Source organism: Cucurbita pepo, chromosome 1 (assembly GCF_057944985.1).
Source record: "Cucurbita pepo subsp. pepo isolate OVF chromosome 1, ASM5794498v1, whole genome shotgun sequence".
NCBI classification, from domain to species: domain Eukaryota; kingdom Viridiplantae; phylum Streptophyta; class Magnoliopsida; order Cucurbitales; family Cucurbitaceae; genus Cucurbita; species Cucurbita pepo.
The window spans coordinates 20,060,086-20,080,335 of record NC_141798.1 but is presented as its reverse complement, the minus strand read 5'-3'; the positions used below and the strand labels follow the sequence as shown (position 1 = coordinate 20,080,335).

The following is a 20,250-nucleotide window of genomic DNA, read 5'->3' as shown; positions in this document are numbered from 1 at the left end:
TCTAACATAATGCAAGCATATTCAACCAGAAATGCAGTCAATGGTTGAGAAGAAATGAAAAAGATAGTCAAAAGAAAAGTAAAGCAATGAGGATGTTTTAATGATTGTGTGAAGAATGAAAGAGAGGAATGAGTGAAACTGAGGAAGAAAAAGCAAACAAAAGAGGAGAGAAAAAGAATGATGGGCCGAAAGAAATTTTGTGTCTTTGATTCTCTTTCGCTTTCTGTTCCTAATAAGAACATCAGCACAGCAAACCCATATGAGAAATGAAATGAAGTTGTAGAAGGTGGAGCTGAAATTCAAAGCTTGTGAGGGAAGTGCTCTAATGGTGGACTGAGTGAAAATGGAGGTGGTGGGTGGTTGAGCAGAATCAACTGCAATACTCTCTCTCTCTTCTTTCTCTCTCTTCGGTGTCAGGGGTGAAGGGAAAGGGAGAGATAATAGGAAGGAAAAGTCTGAAACGGTTAGATTTCAGGTTTTGCAATTCCAAGAAAACAAAAGGGCAGAGAGGAAAGGGAAGAAGCAGAGGAGGCAGTTAGGACCCACGAATGTTTCTCTTTCTCGCATCCTCTGCTTTCGGACCGTTTCTCAGAGAAACAAAAACAACCCGAACTCTTTGGCCAAGTCCTCTTCCGCAGATCTCGCAATCCCAGAGGAGTAGGGATAGGCCATTGGTACGCCAACAACTTAACCCAAAAATGGCTCTGATTTCTTATGAATTCAAGTCATTTTCCCTTCCTTTTTTCCTCCCTCACATAATGGAGAACACCCTCTTGAGCTGGTGGACGTAGGGGTTCCATTTCCCCCTTGCTGAGCCCATTTCCCGATCGGGGTCGATCTCTGTTGCTTTTGCTTCTCTGATCGATGCTGTCGGGATTTGGTGGTTCATGGGTTGCATTAGTTCCAAGCAGGTTACTAAGGCGACAAAATCTCCCGTCCGCAAACGCCGTGCCACCACCACCGCCACTGCCACCGTCGCCGCAAATGGCGCTGCTGTGACCCTGGATCCTTTGTCCAGAACGCACTCTGTGACGACGCTCGATCATGACAATAAAGGGGATAACAAATCGGATGATCGGAATCGAGAACTCAGAAAATCTAAGAAAGAGAGCTCCCAAGGGGTGAAGGCTTCTCATAGCCTCAAATTAGGGGCTCCTCAGCGCAATGTTGAAGCCGAGCAGGTTGCCGCAGGCTGGCCTTCTTGGCTCAGTAGTGCCGCCGGCGAGGCTGTTCACGGATGGGTTCCTCTCCGAGCTGATTCCTTCGAAAAGTTGGAGAAGGTACGAGACCCTGATTTTGGTAGCAGTCTTCATGTTGTTCTTTGTCGTTGTCCTGAAACATTACCAATTGCATTTTGATTCAATTCAACTCGAAGCTATAAAAACTAACTCGAAGCTATAAAAACTAATGCATTAAATGAAACATTTCCAAAAAGGGCCGACTCCCTAGCGATTGATTCTTGTTATTCCAAAAAAAAGCCCAACTTCTTCGTAGAGATTGATTCTCATGCAGTTCTAGAACAAGTTGTCTCGATATGATGCAATGCATCTTCTTTTATGTTCTACGTGTTCTTTGCATTTACTGGAAAGTATATTTTATTGTGTACACATTACCCAGAAGAAAGCTTGTTTTTGAACTAGATTGGACAAGGTACATACAGCAGCGTGTTCCGTGCGCGACAAGTTGATACAGGGAGGATGGTTGCCTTGAAGAAGGTTCGTTTCGACAATTTCCAACCAGAGAGCATTAGATTTATGGCACGAGAAATCATGATTTTGCGCAGGCTCGATCACCCAAACATCATGCACTTAGAAGGCATAATTACTTCCAAAATGTCTAGCAGCATTTACCTTGTATTTGAATACATGGAACATGATCTTGCAGGCCTTGTGTCTTGTCCTGATATCGAATTCAGTGAGGCACAGGTTAGTAGTTGGTCCACCGTTTTTACTTTGCTCAAACAACAGCATTTTGTCAATACATCTTCATCTGGTTCTGCTCTAATTAGAACATAAAACAATCCCATTTCCTCTTCCTTCGCCTGCTTTTTTCAGGTCAAGTGTTATATGAGACAGCTTCTATCTGCAATTGAGCATTGCCACCTTCGGGGTATAATGCATAGGGACATTAAAGCATCCAATATTTTGGTAAACAATGAAGGAATTCTCAAGTTGGCAGATTTTGGATTAGCAAATGTCATAAACACAAGAAACAAGCAAGTGCTAACAAGTCGAGTGGTAACCTTATGGTATCGACCTCCCGAGCTTCTGATGGGTTCGACTGATTATGGATTAACCGTCGACCTTTGGAGCATAGGATGTGTATTTGCAGAACTGCACCTGGGAAAACCCCTTCTTAAAGGAAGAACCGAGGTAATGGATGCTGGTTTCTAAAAAGCCTTTGTCTTTTCGGTTGTTGCGCACTGGTTTGATCTGACATCAATGGAGCAAACAAAACACAGGTTGAACAATTGCACAAAATATTCAAACTTTGCGGCTCCCCACTTGAAGAGTTCTGGAAGAAAACAAAGCTTCCTCATGCAGCTATGTTCAGACCCCAACATGCATATGAAAGTTCCCTGAACGAAAAGTGTAAAGATTTTACCCCATCTGCATTGAGCCTTTTGGAAACTTTTCTTGCCATTGAACCTTACAAGCGCGGGACCGCCTCATCTGCTCTCATGTCTGAGGTAACCACAAAAATCTTTCTTAGGCATTGTCCTAAAGGCAAGGCATGTCCTGTTTGCAATAATCATGATGTTTGGCAATTGATTTTTGTTCCTTAACAGTATTTCAAAACGAAACCATATGCTTGCGATCCATCTACCTTGCCCAAGTATCCACCAAACAAAGAAATGGATGCCAAAAACCGTGAAGATGCACGAAGGTGAACCTTTCACTCTCTTTCATTAACTTCCTCCAAAATCCAATATATCTTCAATATAAGCTGAAGAAGAACTACACCTATCATTTACTTGCAGGAAGAAGGCAAATGCAAGGACAAAAGAACCTGTACCAACACAAAGGGCTAGAAGAGTTAGAAGAAATTTGCCAGAACTCAACGGCCAAAAAGTGCAAGCAAAAGAGGTTTCTCCTTTACTATTCTCCCCTCTTCCCACATTGCTATCAATTCTAAACTATTTACCAACTTTTATGGTGTGTTTCCTTCATAGGATGGAGAAGAAAACATTCAACCTTCTAGGCGGAACAATGGCAGCAATCATTCCAATGAACAAGGTGACGTTTTCCAGAGAGAGTCGCAGAAGCCACCATATGATACAACATCGGAAGCTGCCGCTGCAACTGCACCAAATCAGATAGGAGACAGCGCATTCACAGCCCCAATTCCACTCTCAGCGTCTAGCGGCTTTGCTTGGGTAAAGAAGCGGAAAGAGGAAGCTACATCTACAATATCAGATGGTCTTAAAAGCCAAATAAGTGCTCTGGATCCATCTTTTGCAAATTACACCCTTGAATTCACAAGAAAATACAATGAACATACGAAGATTCCAGCCAATTCAGTCACGCAGGACTATGAATTGCGAAAGCAGCAAAGGAGAGTACATGATTTTCCCGAGTCTTTTGATGCATCCGAAGAATCATTCTTGGAGATGTCCAATGAACTCTATCCGAAACAACAAACCATTGTCACAGCACATCTGGTAACCATGCCTCCATTTACTTACGGACTTTAAAAACTTCTTCCTGGACTAACAGTTGATGTTGTTCTCTCGTAAACGAACAGGACAACGATGATACGGAATCACACATTGAATTCACAGGACCTCTGTTAACACAGCCCCATAGAGTAGATGAACTCCTGCAACGAAATGAAAACCACATCCGACGAGTATCTCGGAAATCCAGGTTCGAAAGAGGTAAAAACGGAGAATTCTGATTCCAACCCACTTCAAAGAACTAAACCCTCCATTTTTCTTACCAATCAACAATTGAAGAACTTTTGTTCTTGTTTCCAGATAAATAATGCATTCATTTTCCGGTGCAATAGTCAGATGATAGACGTACATAAAAACCACACTTAGCAGCAGTTCCACAATCTCATGCCTGCGTCCACAAGGAGAGCTCAAATTGACATTTGCTACCCGACACCAAAAACAAGCCCACGGTAGTAGAAAAGAAGAAGCTTCCACAAATATTCATACATTTATTTAAGATGTTCAGACAAATTGAATGAAAAATACCGTCGGATGCAATTGATCAAATTATTTGAAACGTGATTTTGAACGTCCCTACATCTTTCTTTATCATCTGATCTGATTGAAACGCGAAAACATATACATACATAATATCAAGTCCAATTTATTCTAGTCCGCCGCTTCATAAAAACAATTATACATTTAAACCCCAAAATTCGGAAATGTGCTAGTGTAATCATACAGACATCAAAGAAAAGCTTAAAAAGAAAACCCCAATTGAAAGATGAATTCTAATTTACGGGAACAAGAATGAGCGAGTTGTTAAAAGTTAGATGGATTAGGAAAGCGAATAATGTAAGAAGAAATCAGTTTGAAAAGGAAAATTTGAATTGAATGTAGGGCGAAACCCGTCGCCTTGACTGCGAAAGCTAAGGTAGCAAAGCGGCCATGGAAGCCCCCACAAGAAAGTGATAATGTTAAGCCCAACGCACTACGAGTGCGCCACAATTTGCAAAACCTCTCCCTGTGGAATACCACGCCACCCCTAACTCAAGAGGTAAGCGCTCGGCCTCGGGCTCTTCTCTGGTCTCTTCTCCATCTTCGTCTTCTTCATATATTTGCATCCTCGGAAACCCTAATTTACACATTTCCATTTTTGTCCTTCTCCTTCTCTCTAATTCACCCGCGAATCCTCGTTCCCGCGTTCCTTGTATGGTAATTGACATCTTATTTCGTCAGGCTTAGAAAATTTATTAAAATTTCTCGAAATTATTTTCATTTACGAGTTTTTATTTTTTATTTTTTTATTAAATAAATTTTAAAACTATCTATTTAATGGTTAATTCTTAATGAAAAATTCACATATAAAGAGTTTTTTTTTTTTTTTTTTTTAATTTCCTTTAAAAAAAATTCGAAAGAAAATATAGGTATAAAATTAAGAATTTTCGTATTTATAGTTTTAATTTGTCCCATTTTAAATTATTAAAGTAACTAAAATAAAGTCAAAATCACTCAAATAATAATAGTACAGAAGTCCTTGAATATAACGAAAATTTATTTTTTTTTTCTTTTTCAAACAATAGTGAGGATTTGAATGAATGATCCGCGAAGGAAGTTACTAATGTCTCGACTATTTGATCTCCATGCTCATATCGACGTCGTACTCTTTGGCTCTCATTATTACGACGATGCAATAAACATGTACAGAGAGACTGGTTATAAATTTTTAACAGGACATTGAGGCATTGCTAGTCAAGGCTTGCTGATTTAATGGTTGAAGCTTTTGGGTGGGAGGAAGAACAGTGATTCATTGGACAAAAATGAAGGTTACCTTTGGATTAGATAGTCGGACCGATGGGTCGGTATTTCCGTGAGTTAAAATGGATGTCGTCTGCCTGTCATCGTTGAGCCTGCTCGAGTCATGACATGTTGGACCAAGTCGAGAAACGTACCATATGGTCAGTATCAGTCTTCTTCAAAGGTCACTAATGTGGGTATCTGTCCATGATCCATAAAATCAATCTTATTCAGCCTCACACAACACAGAACTTGCTCCGGCAGTTCTTCAGGTTTTTGTGCCTGTTTTAACAGAGAAGCAATTAAAAAGAGATTTGGTTTGGCTCAACATCAATGTATGTATGCACTACTGCTATCTGCTATCGTTTTCGGTTTTAAAATCATGTTCGACTTCGGTTTTAAATCAACGATTTGACGTACCAAATGAATGATCGAAGTGTTTGACCAGAATATATACCTGGATGGTTAGACCAAGATCAAGTATTCCGTTTTTCAAACGTTCTCGAAATGATTCGAGCCCCTTTCTAGATATATAGCTGAAACGATGAATGTCCAGATCAATCTCGAAGTAATTTTGGCCCTGCAATTGTTAAAAGATCGTTGAACGTATAAGAAAACATAAAATTTCAGAACGAGCACTGTCATTTTCCCTTGGCCTAATAGAACGCACCACTAGTATTCATCGCTTATCTAAGCCAAGATCGTTCGTATGAATTATGGCCAATACCAGGTAGTAAGCAGCGGTTTAAAATCCAGAGCTTAAACATACTATGACAACTTTACGTAAGGTAGAGTTTGGTTTTCGATCAAAACTTGTAAGCTAAAGGTTCGTTCATCCGGTGTTCTAATTCTAAAACGGAATCAGAATATTCGAAGGACGTTTGTTCTAATGTTTCTAATTAAGTACCTTGTAAAAGTTGTGCTGCGGCCGTGACAGGACGGGTTTTTCATTATAAGCGCTAACGAGCTTCCTTTCAGTAGAACTCAAATGGAGATCCTCTGGATTAACCACCCCTGCCATAATCTTAAGCCTTTCCCTGAATGGAACAGTAGAATCTTTCGTAAATCCTTTGGTTTTTTCCATCTCATCATCAATCAATTTCTGTAGAGAAAGCAAAATGAGAAAATGATAGAGTGAGAAAGAGCAGAAAATCAAACTGAAAAGCCAAAAAGCTCAGCATACTAAGTTGACTTCGATATGAATGCTGGTGTAACGGCCCAAGCCCACCGCTACCAGATATTGTCCTCTTTGGGCTTTCCTCTCAAGGTTTTTTAAAACGCGTCTACTAGGGAGAGGTTTCCACACCCTTATAAGGGGTGTTTCGTTCTCCTCCTCCAGCGTCCTCATTGGCACTTGTTCCCTTCTCCAATCCATGTGGGACCCCTCAATCCACCACCGTTAGCAGATATTGTCTTCTTTGGGCTTCCCCACAAGATTTTTTAAAACGCGTCTGCTAGGGAGAGGTTTCCTCACCCTTATAAAGGGGGTTTCGTTCTCCTCCCCAACTGATGTGGGATCTCACAATCCACCCCCTTCGAGGCCAGCGTTCTTCCTGGCACATCGCCTCATGTCCACCCTCTTCAGGGCTCAGCCTCTTCGCTTGCACATCACCCGGTGTCTGGCTTTGATACCATTTGTAACGCCCCAAGCCCACCGTTTGTAGATATTGTCTTCTTTGGGTTTTCCCTTTTGGGCTTCCTCTCAAGATTTTTTAAAACGTATCTGCTAGGGAGAGGTTACATCCTTATAAAGGGTGTTTCGTTCTTCTCCGCAACCGATGTGGGATCTCACAGCTGATTTTTTTTTAGTGAAAAAACGGGGTGGAAAAGGAAAGTACCTTGATGCTTTCCTGATAATGAAGAGAGATATCCTTATCAAACTTCTCAGAAACCTTGAAATACAAAACCAGACTCATTCCTTCACCATCACTATCACCAAGGAACATTGCAGCAGGATAAATAGGCAACTGCAACAAATTACAAGGCTTTTAAATGCCATGAACGTAGTCATGAACGTATAAGGTATTAACAAAATTAAGCAGTACCTGAATGTTTACAATGAGTAATGGAGGCACTTTTGCATCAGATTTTACAAAAGGAAGCTCCAGATGTTGAGCAATGTGGTTGATTTTCGTCGGACACATAAACAAATCGACGCCGATTGGAACATAAGGACTCGTATTCGGGGCAGGATATTTCTTCTTATCTCTACATTGAAAGATCAGAAGAAACTTATAAAGTTCGCGAAATAACAAAAGAAATCACGAAATCCATGATATTGAGTGAAAGAAAATTGCATACTTGAAGTAGCTTTCGCCACGAAGTTTAAAAGTTGATGGCGGAATCTCGGACCAGCTTCCTGGAGGTGTTTTCTCCCCTGAAAAACATGGTATATGTCCCGCTTTCGGACGGTATAGATACTTCTTTGATTGGCCTGTCACAAACAATAAATTAGACAGGTTGTTATTGCTCGTTCCCCAGACCGAAACAAGTAAATCTATATATGAGGTTCAAATTATATGAACACTTACATTTTTCTATGGTTTCTTCTCCATCATATGACCGTCTCTTAAAGGAAAGCCTGAAAACTGCTGACTGCTTTTTGAGTCCCTGAGGAGTCTGAGAACTCGGAATCTTCTCGTTGAAACTTATAGACGGAACGATGCGAGGTAAGGCAGACTTTAATGTGTTCTCTTGATTCTTCTCTAGAGAATTGCGGCAATCGTCTTTTAGATCTTGAAAGCTGCCATACGAACGATCTAACATCGACCTCTTCTTGCTGGAAATTTCATTACCTTGGCAATTCATGAGTCCAAATCCATATTCATCCTTGTTCTTGATATTTTCTGGTTTCCCTCCATCTATTTTTAGATAGCTTTCATGGTATTCTTCATATTTGCATCTATTTTCCAGAAAGCGTGACGATCTTTCATACTGAACCACTTGGCCACTCGAGATGTTCCCGATCGGATTTCCTACGGATGGAAAACCATCTGCGAAGAACCGATGATCAAACAGTCAATACTCAAGAACTGAATCTTAAAATGCTTACAAGATAAAATCCGATGATCAAATATTACCTCCATGCAAACTACTGAATTCATCGTCTGAGTCGGATTCCAGAACACTGACCGAGTCAAACCAAGCTTCGTCTTGGCCTATTGCTGAAACACAACAATTGGAAATCAAGTTCAACGAGTTAGTAACTTCTATTAACATTGTTCCTAAGATGCCGGAGTGAAATGGCAAGTATTTGACTTCAGACAAAACAATAGAGTCAAACGTAGACTTCAAATCAGACCATATAATCATCAGGAAAAGGAAGCATAAAGGAGAATGTTTGTGCATAGATATATTGCACAATCATAAATTTGTTGGCACTTTATAGTTCAAGAGATCAAAAATGATGCATAGTTCCAAACCAAAACAAATGTGTAACGGTCCAAGCCCACCGCTAGCAGATATTGTCCTCTTTGGGCTTTCCTTTTCATGCTTCCCCTCGAGGTTTTTAAAACGTGCGGCTAGGGAGAGGTTTTCACACCCTTATAAAAGTTGTCTCATTCTCCTCCCTAATCGATGTGGAATCTTACAATTCACCCCCCTTTGGGGCCAGCGTTCTCGTTGGCACTCGTTCCCTTCTCTAATCTATGTGGGACCCCCCAATCCACCCCCCTTCAAGGCCTAGCATCCTTGTTGACACACCACCTCGTGTCCACCCCCTTCAGGGCTCAGCCTCCTTGCTGGCACATCGCCCGATGTCTGGCTCTGATACCATTTGTAATGGTCCAAGCCCACCACTAGCAGATATTGTTCTCTTTGGGCTTTCCCTGCACTCAAAGTTTTTAAAACGCGTCTGTTAGGAAGAGGTTTCCACACCCTTATAAAAGGTGTTTCGTTCTCCTCCCCAATCGATGTAGAATCTCACAAAATGACAGTTCAAAAGGATTACATAGATCAAATACATCCTCATAAGACAATATCTCATGCATATATCATCTTTAAAATCACCATTCACAAGACCTTGATTTTGAAAAGAAGCACAACTTCAATTGTCGATAAGCTGCCTACGAGAAAAAAACTACACGACAGCAACAGAAGCATCGAACTTTTAGAAGGAAAAGAACCACTCAAACATGTTTTAACTAATTTTATGTTCTCAACAACGTTAAACAAGGTCAAATGGTTAAAGTGGAAGAAATAAATACCAGAAAGACCAAATATCAATCACTTGCCAAACTCGTTTTATAAGATCCTACCAGAGACCCAAATGACATAATCCAATGGTTAAATGGTTCAACTGGAAAGGGCATACCGTTTGCATCATACTGACTGTGGAGCCATTGCAACTGAGTGAGGTGGAATGTTGAATTAGAAACCTCTGATCTTCTACATGTAGTGGTTGCACCATTCTCAAAATCCATATGAACAAACTCACTGACTGCATAATCAGTGACTCTATTTCCTGCATTGCTCTTCCTTTTTACGATAGCTCTCGGGATAGAACTCGAGATCTTTCGACCATATTTTCCAAACTGGTGATGCAATTTCTTCCGTGTTCTTATCTCTTTAGATGGTGTTGATACACAGCCTCCCATGATAGCCTTCCAAAAATCAAAAGAATCACCCCAAGCTCGATTCACCTCATCAAATACCTGAAAAAAATGGTGTATTCAATCATCAATTCCGGATACATATTACAGTGATACTGTAAATCTCTACATACATCATGTTCTGAGAGCACAAAAGAGATAGAGACAGATAGATTCAAACAAAATTTTGGTGGAATCCCAAAACTAAAACGCTGAAAAATCTGAGAAATTTGAAGCTTCAACCTTGAATCTGGAGAAATTGGAGACGAGAGAGAAAAAGAAGAGCCCTCTTTCCTTGGCTATGCCATCTCAAAAGAGAAAAACCAAATACAAAAGAACAAACAAATAGAAAAGGAAATTTGAGAGAAAAGGTTTGAGGGTCCACTTGAATGAATTGGAGGACATAATGTTTCATGAGTAAGAACCACATAAAAGAACAAATGGATGAAAACAACATCCATGAACAAAGTAGAACATGATGTCAATGTAAAAAAGAAAAAAAAGAATTGAAAAACAGAACCATTTCACAGATTAAAACAAAAAATAATTGCGTTTTACTGTTCCTGAAGATGGTGATAATGATTAACAACAACAACAACAACAACCCCCACAATATTAAAATCCCAAAAACAATATCTCGTGATTCAGCACTTAACCAAACAGAACAAGAACAACTTGAACAACTTGAACAAGAAGATTTCATCAACAAAACATAAGGAAAATGCAGGGACGAACCAGAACTAATCAAAGGGATTACAGAGAAGAACTTCCAGAAACGATTCCGTGATGCCGGGCGGATCACGGCGGAGCTATCTCCCTTTTCCTGCGACCCAAAAGTGAAGGAGGGGTTGAAATTGTGAAAAGGGTAAGTGGGTGGGTCCAAAAAGAAATCAGATCGAAGTGCAATAAAATACCCAGATGGCGATTCTTCCTCGAAACACTAAAAAAGAAACAATGAAATGGAGGAAGAAACGAATTGCAGAAGAAGCAGAAAGCAAAACGCAGAGATACTATGAAGGCTCTATTTGATCGCTCACTATCTTCATCGCTTACTTTTTTTTTCTCCTGAAATTTAGGTTTGCTCTGTCTCGGAATTTGTCGGCACAGAAACAGAGTGAGAGAGAAGGATCAGCTGGTGTTGTCTTCTTCCGCCTTCAGGAGTTGTCCTCCACCAATTCCGTGTTACAAATTTTTCAGTCGTTGCCTCCGTCTTTTCTTTTCATTATTTATATTTATATTCTCAAATTAAACCATTAATAATTAAAACAACCGCCAAAATCAACTTCAACACGTTTTTTCTCTCTTTATCTGAACATTTTTTTTCTCTCTTTATTAAACTTTAAAATAATGTTTTTACTTAATGAAAAAGTTATAAAAAAATTCAATTTGGAGGTCAGTTTCAGAAATGCGTCTCTTAATAAGAGATTTTTACATTCTTATAAATAATATTTTGTTTCTATCTCCAATCGAAGTATGATCTCACGATCCACCCACTTAAGAGCTCAGAGTCTTCGCAGACACATTACTTGGTGTCTGGCTCAGATATCATAGTAAAAGATATTGTCCACCATAGATATTGTCCGCTTTGGCTTGTTACATATCATCGTCTGTTTCACGGGTTTAAAATGTGTTTGTAAGAAAGAAGTTTTCACACTCTACAACGAATGTGGGATCTCACATAAAAAAATGATAATGTACTTTTATCTAGTCCGCTCGATTCAAAGCTGATTTGATGAATGTTAAACTTGAGCTTAATGAAAGAAGGATTAGAATAAGACACTTAAAACAATAATTTAAAACATACGAGCAAGCAAGTACTTGATATTTATTTTGACTTAGAATATATCGATTATCTTCCTAAGCTTGTTTTATAATATAATAATATCTATTTCGTCCCAATAATTATTTTATTTTTATTTTAATTTAATCTTCGTGCTACAATGATCCCATTAAATAAGCTTATTTTATTTTTTATTTAATTATTTTCGTTGGGATGGATTAATTAAACTATTTTTTTCTTTTAAAATATGCTAAATTTTTATTATTAGGTTAAATTATTATTATATATATTGTAATTTACATTTATTTCCTAAAAGATACAATTATTAATTTTAATTTTCGTGTAAAAACTGATTTACATTCTAATAATAGGTTTCAAGAATAAATTAAAGAATAAAGCTATTTTTTTAAATAAATAGAAAAATTAAAATATTTGTTATATTTTTTGTAAGTACTAGATAAGGATGAAATTTAAAAGTATGAGTTTTATTAAATTAAAATAAAAGTTTAACCACTTGATAATTAAAAAAATAAATAAAATAAAATACTTATTTAACTAAGATTAAAAAAAAAAAGACTAAGAGAGTATTTAAACCACTAATGTGATTGTATTATTTATAATCTTTTAATGTCTCGAAGGGATTAATCGATCATTTAATGACTATTGACTTTATAAAGTCAACAACTCTATTGAGATTTGGTCACCAAATCCCACCATGGCATCCCCAGTCTTCTCTGGGGCATTATGGTCTTTTCGTAAGGCAATGAATATTGAAAACCCACTATGAATTTTACTTTAGTGTATATAATTTTGTGACAAATCATATCTTATATGATAAAGAAATAAAATAAAAAAAAGTTAAAGACATTGGAATTATGAATTCATCAAGAAAGACGTGGCATATGGTAGCAACACATGTAACACATTAATTTTAATAACATATTATATAATGTATGGTCCAATCAAAAAATTATAATATATATATATATGGTAATGCTTAATTTTGAAAATAAGCCAAAAAAAATCCAACTTCAATAAAGCTGTATTCCTCAACCAACATTTATTTTGTTTTAAATAAATAATTTATTTGTTAAAAAGAAAAAATATGTTCCCAATTTCTAACCCCACCATTTTCATCACCTTTCTTAAATTATGAAATGGAATTATTTTGTTTGATTTGAAATTTGTCTAACTTTATTGTCACACACGATGAACAAAAAGTTATTAAAAATTGGTCACATCCGATCTATTCAGACCATTATTCAACTAGCTTTAAATATATAAACATTTCCATTCATTAATGTTTCGTTTCTTTTTCTTTTCACGAAAAAAAATATTAGAAGATTATGAGCATACAATTAAGAAATGTTGTACGACCTCTGGAGTAAGTATTTTAGCTGTAGGATCGACCTCACCTAAAACAGATGCACATAAGGGAAAAGGCGAAACTCGAAAAGTGATTAAGAGATTGTTATTGTTAGCATGAAATTTATATTATTTATCTTCAAAGTTTTGATTAACTTTGTCTTAAAGGTTAAAGCTCGACACTTTTAATTTCAAAGCTTAAAAAATCCTCCTACTTGTCCACCTTATGTCACTTATGATAATATTATTATATATATAACTTTTAATTTAATAAAAATAACCTTAAAATTGATACCAAAGTTTTATTTATTTTTATCCATTCAAATAATTTAAGATTAAAAAATTAAAAAATTAAAAAATTAAAAAAAAAAAATTTAGTGTAAGTTGAGTTCCATACTTTTTAAGTTCACTCTAGCTTATAATTCTTAAATTCAGCTGAAATTCAATCTCATCTACGATATTTAATTTAATTAAAAAATCGAATTTAGAGTTTGTTCATGGACCAAACATAATCGACAAAAATAAAAAACAACAGTACTAAATATCAATAATTATCCAAAATAATAACTATATTAATTTTTACGGTATTAATTAAAATAAATAAATAAATTGGGATGATCCAAAATAATCAAAACGAGGCAAAAAAAGTCAATGGAGCTAAAGAAGCCAACTATTGTTTTTTTTTCTTTTCCAATTTAACAATTAACACTTACCTTTGTTATATTGATTAGTTTAAATAATTTCCAAAAATCATTTATTATTTTTTTTGTTCATAATATAGAGAAAAAAAAAAGAAAAAAAAAAGTCTTACTTCCCTTATAAACCTTCACCAATTCCAAACCCATATAGAAGAAAATTCCCTCCCCACCATTCTGTACAATGGTATGATATTTTTCAATTTGAGCATGAGTTTTCATGGCTTTGTTTTGGGCTTCTTCAAAATGTCTCACATCAATGGAGATTGCATTCCCACTATAAACCCATGATCATTCCCTAAATTAACAGATGTGAGATTTTTCTTTTCATCCAATAATTTCTAATTTCTTTCTATACAATAAATTATTGTTCCTGTATGGTTGTTAGTGATATAAAACTCATCGACTAATTTCTATAATTTAGCTAAATTAAAAAAAAATATATGTGAAATTAGTTAATATTTTTAAACAACCAAGGGCTCCTTGAGGGGTAGGAGAAATTAGTTAATAATTTATTATCATTACTTTTTAATTTCTTTCCTACCATTAATATTTTAAACACAACCAAATTAATGAAGATAGAGGAAATAAGCGTCTTTCCCGAATTGCATTAATCACTCGATTATATATTTTTCCTAAACAGATCCATTTTAATGGCTATTAATTTTATATTTGTTATAATTATAATTATATATAGAATCTATCCCTAGGACAGCGTGTAACCCTAACCGCTTTGCAAGTAGATGACTTGTCATTTATAAATGTGATAACAAGTCGTATAAAAGCAACCTCATCCACAGACTCATCCTATAGGTAAGTCCGAACACGATCCTGGCTAGATTTATGGTTGTTCCAAATATAAAATTTAATTGGTTTAATTTGACTATGACCAATTTTATTTTAACGTTTAATGATAATTTTGTAATTTTTACAGATGGTCAAAAGTAATATTTGATATGTTGGAAACAAAAGATGAAATTCAATATATATTATTATTATTTTTTTTAATAATTTAGCTTTATACACCCTTTAGGGAAGAGAAGAAAAAAGCATAGCCAGCCGGCCCAGCCCAATAATGGTTAAAGGGCTGGGCCCAACTTGAAGTTCAAGGTCCAGGAATCCAGTCAACCAGTTTCAGTCACCGTCGAATCCAGGATCGAAGAAACGACGGGCTTTGCTCACAGCCTCCGGTGAGATTTCGAAAGAAGCTTCTCTCGGACTTTTCATTCCGGCGGGACTTTCGAAACTTCCCGATCGCGTTCTATCGTCTCTTCTATTTTGCCTTTTACATTTGCTATTCCAGGTAGAGTCTCTCACCTTTTCTGTTGCCTCTCTGGATTGTAGGGATTCAATTGCTCCTTTTCATTTTACTTCTGATTAGAAGAATGCAGAATTATAATAGATTCAAGCGGGAAAAATTTCCCTCAAATTTATCATGAAATCAGTCAAATCAGTCGAGCCTACCGTATTTTCTACTTTTTCAGGATCTGGGAAGAACTATGGCATGAAATTCTGACTCTCGTATGACCACAGAGCATTACGATTCTCTTTAAAAAAAAAAAAAAAAGAAACCAAATTAGTACCTGGCTGAGTTTGAAATCCATGGGATTTTTTTTTTCCGAACTTTATTTTCACTTGTGATTTCATTTTTTCTCATGTCAATTGGTCGGTGATCATTATAGTTTACGTGCGGTTTTGAGAACGGTTATAATCCACTGTGTTTAATATTGATGATCATGTGAAAATCATAATTTTTAATCCCTTCTAGATGTCTTTGTAATGTATTTGGTTCTTAATTTTAAAGGTGGCTTGAGTTAGTTGAAATTTGAAGACTCCATTGTTGATATTCGTTGCCATGGCATCTAGACGGAATGTTCGTTACAGCTCCCTTGCTGCTGATGATAACGATCTTGATTATGAAGGAAGTCAATATGATCCTCGCTTTTACTATACCCCAAAAGCTTTTGACAAGATCCCGTGGAAATCCATTGCTCTTGCTCTCTTCCTGTTGCTTCTTGGGTCATTGCTTTTGTTTCTTTCGTACTTTGTATTAACTGGTCACATGGCTGGAGAGAAATCACAAGCTTATGGTCTTTTAGCATTGGGCTTTCTAACCTTCCTCCCAGGTATTGATGAGAATTTATTTTTCATGATTTCTTGAATGTAATTCTTGTATAATTTATTTCTAGCCTTTGAGTAGGTAGGTTTATATGCGTCACCTTACGATCATCTCTCCAACCAATAGCCTGAATCTACCGATAGCATCTGCCTTTACTGTCTAAATTGTATGCTAAAGTGTCGTAGTAATGGTGTCATGATAATGATTTTGGTTTAACATGACGACAATATGGAATCCAATGGTGGCATGGTCATGTAGAACAATGACATAATGTAGAAAGGGAAATTTTGGGTCAAAGAAATTTCTAAAGCACTCCAATTGGCACAGATTGGCGGGAGAATATTTTACAAAAGAAATTGTCAATTTTATAAAAATTTTGTCAAGTTTATTAGATAACACGAAAGGATACCAAATTTCTACCTAGTAAGTTTTTTTCGAAAATTTTCTAACTTTTGGACGTTTTTCACGTGAAGAATTCGAGTTAATAGTGTCGTGTTACCAAGCTTAAGTGACTATCAATTTAATTTATTTGGTTCGAAGTGGCGTTGGCTCATCCTGCCTTAGAAGTTTGATAGTCTGAGCAACTTTTGCTTTGTCGTTGCAGGCTTTTATGAGACTAGGATTGCATATTATGCATGGAGGGGTGCTAATGGATATCGCTTTGCTTCCATTCCCGATTACTAGGGGTTTCTATCTCAATGGTGTATGCTTATCTCATCTCTCTTTCAATGTAAAACTATCATATGAAGTTAGAAAATTGTTTGTACAGAATTATGTCTATTGAGTTTGTAACGTATTCATCGTTTATTCCTTTTTCATAGCTTGTTTAGACTTAGAAAAACGATAATCATGAAGGTGTGATTTGTTAACTTAACAAGTCTTGTAGCTAAAACTCATGAACTCTTGTGTCCATGCAAAAACTTCAAATGAGATCATTCTATGACTAACGGAGTGGAGCAAGGTTTATGCAGGATTTGAACTTTTTTCTGGATTACTTGTGCAGAAGAGAACATAAAGACAAGGCACAGGTTGTTTCATACCAAAACACCAGATGAATGTTATCTTTGATTGATTTCTATATTTATAGTTTCTAGACTTCGATGCTCAAAAACATCGTCGATTGTTATAAACCTTTAATCGTCCTACTGCCCATATTTTAGTACAATCAAAAAAGCCAGTTGTAGATTGAAGATTTTTTAGTTTTAGCAAAGGACAAACTAAAAGATTTGTCAACTTTGTCCATAAACGGCTTGATGGGATCTCTCCAATCCCAAAAACTTTTATTTCAACAATTGATTATTTTGTTCTTCTTGGAAGCTGTCTAATGCTGGACGGCAAAGCCGAAGCAAACTACTTTAGGGGGATAAAGAGTAACCCTTTCTTGTGTGCGATTTATCTGTATTTGCACCAATTTGATTTTATAATCAAATTCTTTAGCTAAGAAGAGAGTGTAGGCTGTGTTTGGTATGTCTGCATTCTTTCCTTACACAAGAAGGGGACAATTATTCAACGCAAGTGTGTGAACATAGGCCTAAAGAGAATATGCTTTTTTTTTTTTTTTTTTGTTTAGCTTTGTTTCTTCAATGTTGCGATATCTGTTCATCTGGGATTGGTGTTTTCTTTTATCATCATGTATTTCACATAAATCAAAGTAATGAATAAAGGAAGACTAGCAAGGTTGAAAATTAAGATGAAAATTAATGGTTTGGTGGATAAGATATGAATTTAACAATGCATCCCAATTGTTCTTCTCCATCCATGATCTATATAGATATATGGTTAATTGTTTATAAATATAAATTTTAGACTTCAGTTTTTCATTAAAGAACGAAACAGGAGGAAAAAAAAAAAAAGTCCCAGAAACCCAATTTTCTCTTTCAGGACTTCCACTTGATGATGGCGAAGACAGAGAACTCAGCTAACGAAGCAAATGGGTGGAAGATCCAGTGAACTCCAAATCGACAAGTCAACTTCACTGCTTGAAAAAGACTCCATTTCAGGTGAACAGCTTTCTTCTTTATCTTCTTCCTCCTCCATCTTCTTCTCTTTCATCACTTGCTGATACTCCTCCTCCTCTTCTTCTTCTTCTTCAACCTTCTCCTCATCTGATCTCTTTCTGTCACATGCTTTTCTCAAGCTTGCTATCATCTCAGAAGATCTCCCTCTCCCATTCCCACCATCTTTCCCAAGCTTCAATTTTAGGCATTCATTAATCCCATTAAAGGCATAGAGAGAAGCTGAAATCTTTCTCTCATATTTCATCCTTTTCATGGCTTCTCTCATCATTGAAGGTGGCTGATCATCTTCATTGATCCCGTCTGCTTCCATTGGCTCCCCTATCTCCTCTGCAATCTCAAATGGAGAGTAGTAACATGGTGGCCCAATGTCATCGAGGAAATGAAAATCCAAAACACATGATTCTTCTTCTGCTTCTTCTTGTTGGATTCCACTTTTTTCATCTCCTTCTGAGTTACTCATCTGGGTCATTCCCAACCAGTTGCCGCTCTCCATATCTCCACCGTCTGATTCATCTTTCTCAGTCAAACACGACTCAAAACTCCTACTGATTTCTTCAATATTGGGGTTGTTGGTGGTGAAAACTTCATGGTCGTTCAGCAAATCACTTAGAACTTTGTCTGTTAAACATGTTGTTGCCAATTCTTCTCTGCATCGATATTCATTTGTGTGTAAAATCCTCTCTTGCGTTGGCTGGTGTTTCTGTTCTTGATGATTATTTGGAAGATTGTTGTTATTGATGGACTTGTTTCTTGCATTCAGCCTTTGGATAAGAAGATTGGTAATCTTTGAAGGAAGGGCTGGTGATGAAGCTGATAAAGGGGAGCAAGGCCAGAAGTTGGTTCTTGTGTTGGAGCCACGGAGCAAGCAAGCTGCCTCATCATAAGCTCTAGCTGCTTCCTCCGCTGTGTCAAATGTGCCCAACCATACTCTAATCTTTTGTATGGTGTCTTTGATCTCTGCCACCCATCGCCCCGACGGTCGTTGTCGGACGCCAACGAATCGCTTTCGAGCTCTTCGAATTCCTCCTAGCTCTGCAGCCACCGCGTCCTCCTTCACCATTTCATCCCATCCCATAGCTCCTCCTTCACCGGAGCTCTTGTCTTCCTCAACTCCTTCAACAGTCTTTCTCTTTCTTGCCATTTGCTATGATTTTTGTTTTGGTTAATTGTCTTCCTCTTCCCCTTTTTAGTGCAGAAGACACTGGAAAGTTAGGATTGCTCGACTTCATCTTGAGTTGCTGTAAGTACATATTTATAAAGGGGGAAGAAGAGAAGTGCTATGGCTGGGGAATTGAAATGGTCTTTCGTGAAGTTTTGGTCCTACATTTTTGTAATTTTTAATATTGGCTTCATCTTAAGGGGCCACATGGCAGTTGATCAACAACTGCAAAACTCAAACCAGGTAAGTTAGTGATGTGATTTTTCAAGTGATTTTTCTGACTCATTCAAAAGGGTTTCTTTATGGCTTAATTAATTTCTTATTTTACTCCAAATCCTTGTAATCAATGATTTCAAGTATTGCTTTAATTGGTACTTAGAAAGAAAGAAAGAAACATCTTTTCAGCATATAGAAGACAAATAACCTTGAAATTATCACTTTCATACAAGGGAATCAAATTGGTAATTAACTCGATACTATTTCACTTTGTGATGATAAATAAATAATATACTATTCGACGATCGTTGTATTTTTTATTGGCTACTTAGGAGTTAAATTACATTTATAACAATTGAGATAGACTAATAGAGACCCAATGAAATGAAGAATTCAAACATCTAACTTTTCGATTAGGGTATAAGATTTATTGTAATACTCGAGTAAATGAGAAATACACGAATAATTGATAGATCAACGTGCTTAGTTTGAAACACTCCTATGTTGAGTGATATTTGTTTGTAGGGGATAGTCTTCACTCTTAAAATGACGATTAAGTAATGTGTTTAATCAAATTTAGATTTCGAATTTTAGATAGGCTTCATGAACTCCGTAACATTTTACTTTGGATAATTAACCATATAATATTGAAAAAAAAAGAAAAAAAAAAGAAAGAGGAAAGCCTGACCAAATTGCTCTCTAACTATTTGTGTTTTGGCAATGAACGTAAATGGAAAGCGATTTATCCAATGTATTTAATGTCACATCATAGGTTAAATATTAATATGTATTTATTTATTTTGAATTTGAGCTTACAAATGTGACACTAGAAATTTAATTTAAAACTTTATAGTTAA

The 20,250-nt window shown here is 36.6% G+C and overlaps 4 protein-coding genes across 14 annotated transcripts; 2 read left to right on the top strand and 2 right to left on the bottom strand.

The window, feature by feature from the left end:
- Positions 1 to 216: 216 nt before the first annotated feature.
- Positions 217 to 4,252, top strand: LOC111780004 (cyclin-dependent kinase C-2 C). 2 transcript variants are annotated; one of them, XM_023660250.2, is made up of 9 exons: positions 217 to 1,280; positions 1,641 to 1,925; positions 2,055 to 2,372; positions 2,462 to 2,689; positions 2,789 to 2,886; positions 2,981 to 3,086; positions 3,173 to 3,661; positions 3,745 to 3,877; positions 3,977 to 4,252. In XM_023660250.2, the coding sequence occupies exons 1-9, from the start codon at positions 888 to 890 to the stop codon at positions 3,982 to 3,984; spliced, it is 2,058 nt and encodes a 685-aa protein (XP_023516018.1). In that variant the 5' UTR covers positions 217 to 887; the 3' UTR covers positions 3,985 to 4,252. The 2 variants fall into 2 exon arrangements, with proteins under 2 accessions (XP_023516018.1, XP_023516009.1); XM_023660241.2 differs by having other exon boundaries at positions 3,745 to 4,252.
- LOC111778484 (uncharacterized) lies at positions 1,983 to 11,250 on the bottom strand. Of its 10 annotated transcripts, none has more exons than XM_087121178.1 (12): positions 10,777 to 11,250; positions 9,765 to 10,104; positions 8,533 to 8,616; positions 7,984 to 8,445; positions 7,754 to 7,886; positions 7,498 to 7,660; positions 7,291 to 7,419; positions 6,360 to 6,554; positions 5,910 to 6,032; positions 5,487 to 5,734; positions 4,202 to 4,862; positions 1,983 to 4,064 (listed from the first exon to the last, which is right to left on the bottom strand). In XM_087121178.1, exons 2-10 carry the CDS (start codon positions 10,045 to 10,047, stop codon positions 5,621 to 5,623), a joined length of 1,686 nt encoding a protein of 561 aa, XP_086977304.1. In that variant the 5' UTR covers positions 10,048 to 10,104; positions 10,777 to 11,250; the 3' UTR covers positions 1,983 to 4,064; positions 4,202 to 4,862; positions 5,487 to 5,620. The 10 variants fall into 10 exon arrangements, with proteins under 10 accessions (XP_086977304.1, XP_086977305.1, XP_023514138.2 ...); XM_087121179.1 differs by having other exon boundaries at positions 4,564 to 4,862; XM_023658370.2 differs by having other exon boundaries at positions 1,983 to 4,862; positions 10,777 to 10,864; positions 10,956 to 11,250.
- Positions 11,251 to 15,002: 3,752 nt separating this feature from the next.
- On the top strand, positions 15,003 to 16,981 carry LOC111785719 (uncharacterized). The gene is made up of 3 exons (XM_023666137.2): positions 15,003 to 15,184; positions 15,686 to 16,007; positions 16,605 to 16,981. Exons 2-3 carry the CDS (start codon positions 15,737 to 15,739, stop codon positions 16,682 to 16,684), a joined length of 351 nt encoding a protein of 116 aa, XP_023521905.1. The 5' UTR covers positions 15,003 to 15,184; positions 15,686 to 15,736; the 3' UTR covers positions 16,685 to 16,981.
- Positions 16,982 to 17,776: 795 nt separating this feature from the next.
- On the bottom strand, positions 17,777 to 19,528 carry LOC111785886 (uncharacterized). Its single transcript, XM_087118974.1, has one exon. It carries the CDS (start codon positions 19,157 to 19,159, stop codon positions 17,915 to 17,917), a length of 1,245 nt encoding a protein of 414 aa, XP_086975100.1. The 5' UTR covers positions 19,160 to 19,528; the 3' UTR covers positions 17,777 to 17,914.
- Between the last annotated feature and the right edge of the window lie 722 nt (positions 19,529 to 20,250).

What these genes read in the sequence shown, in the direction of transcription:
- LOC111778484 (XM_087121167.1), bottom strand. Translation starts at nt 10,047, where the DNA reads ATGGGAGGCTGTGTATCAACACCATCTAAAGAGATAAGAACACGGAAG. An exon ending in CGTGGCGAAAGCTACTTCAA is followed by an intron (nt 7,661 to 7,753) that starts GTATGCAATTTT and finishes CTTTCAATGTAG; the next exon opens with AGATAAGAAGAAATATCCTG. An exon ending in TACTCATTGTAAACATTCAG is followed by an intron (nt 7,420 to 7,497) that starts GTACTGCTTAAT and finishes AATTTGTTGCAG; the next exon opens with TTGCCTATTTATCCTGCTGC.
- LOC111780004 (XM_023660241.2), top strand. Translation starts at nt 888, where the DNA reads ATGGGTTGCATTAGTTCCAAGCAGGTTACTAAGGCGACAAAATCTCCC. An exon ending in CCTTCGAAAAGTTGGAGAAG is followed by an intron (nt 1,281 to 1,640) that starts GTACGAGACCCT and finishes TTTTTGAACTAG; the next exon opens with ATTGGACAAGGTACATACAG. An exon ending in TCGAATTCAGTGAGGCACAG is followed by an intron (nt 1,926 to 2,054) that starts GTTAGTAGTTGG and finishes TGCTTTTTTCAG; the next exon opens with GTCAAGTGTTATATGAGACA.
- LOC111785886 (XM_087118974.1), bottom strand. Translation starts at nt 19,159, where the DNA reads ATGGCAAGAAAGAGAAAGACTGTTGAAGGAGTTGAGGAAGACAAGAGC.
- LOC111785719 (XM_023666137.2), top strand. Translation starts at nt 15,737, where the DNA reads ATGGCATCTAGACGGAATGTTCGTTACAGCTCCCTTGCTGCTGATGAT. An exon ending in CTTTCTAACCTTCCTCCCAG is followed by an intron (nt 16,008 to 16,604) that starts GTATTGATGAGA and finishes TTGTCGTTGCAG; the next exon opens with GCTTTTATGAGACTAGGATT.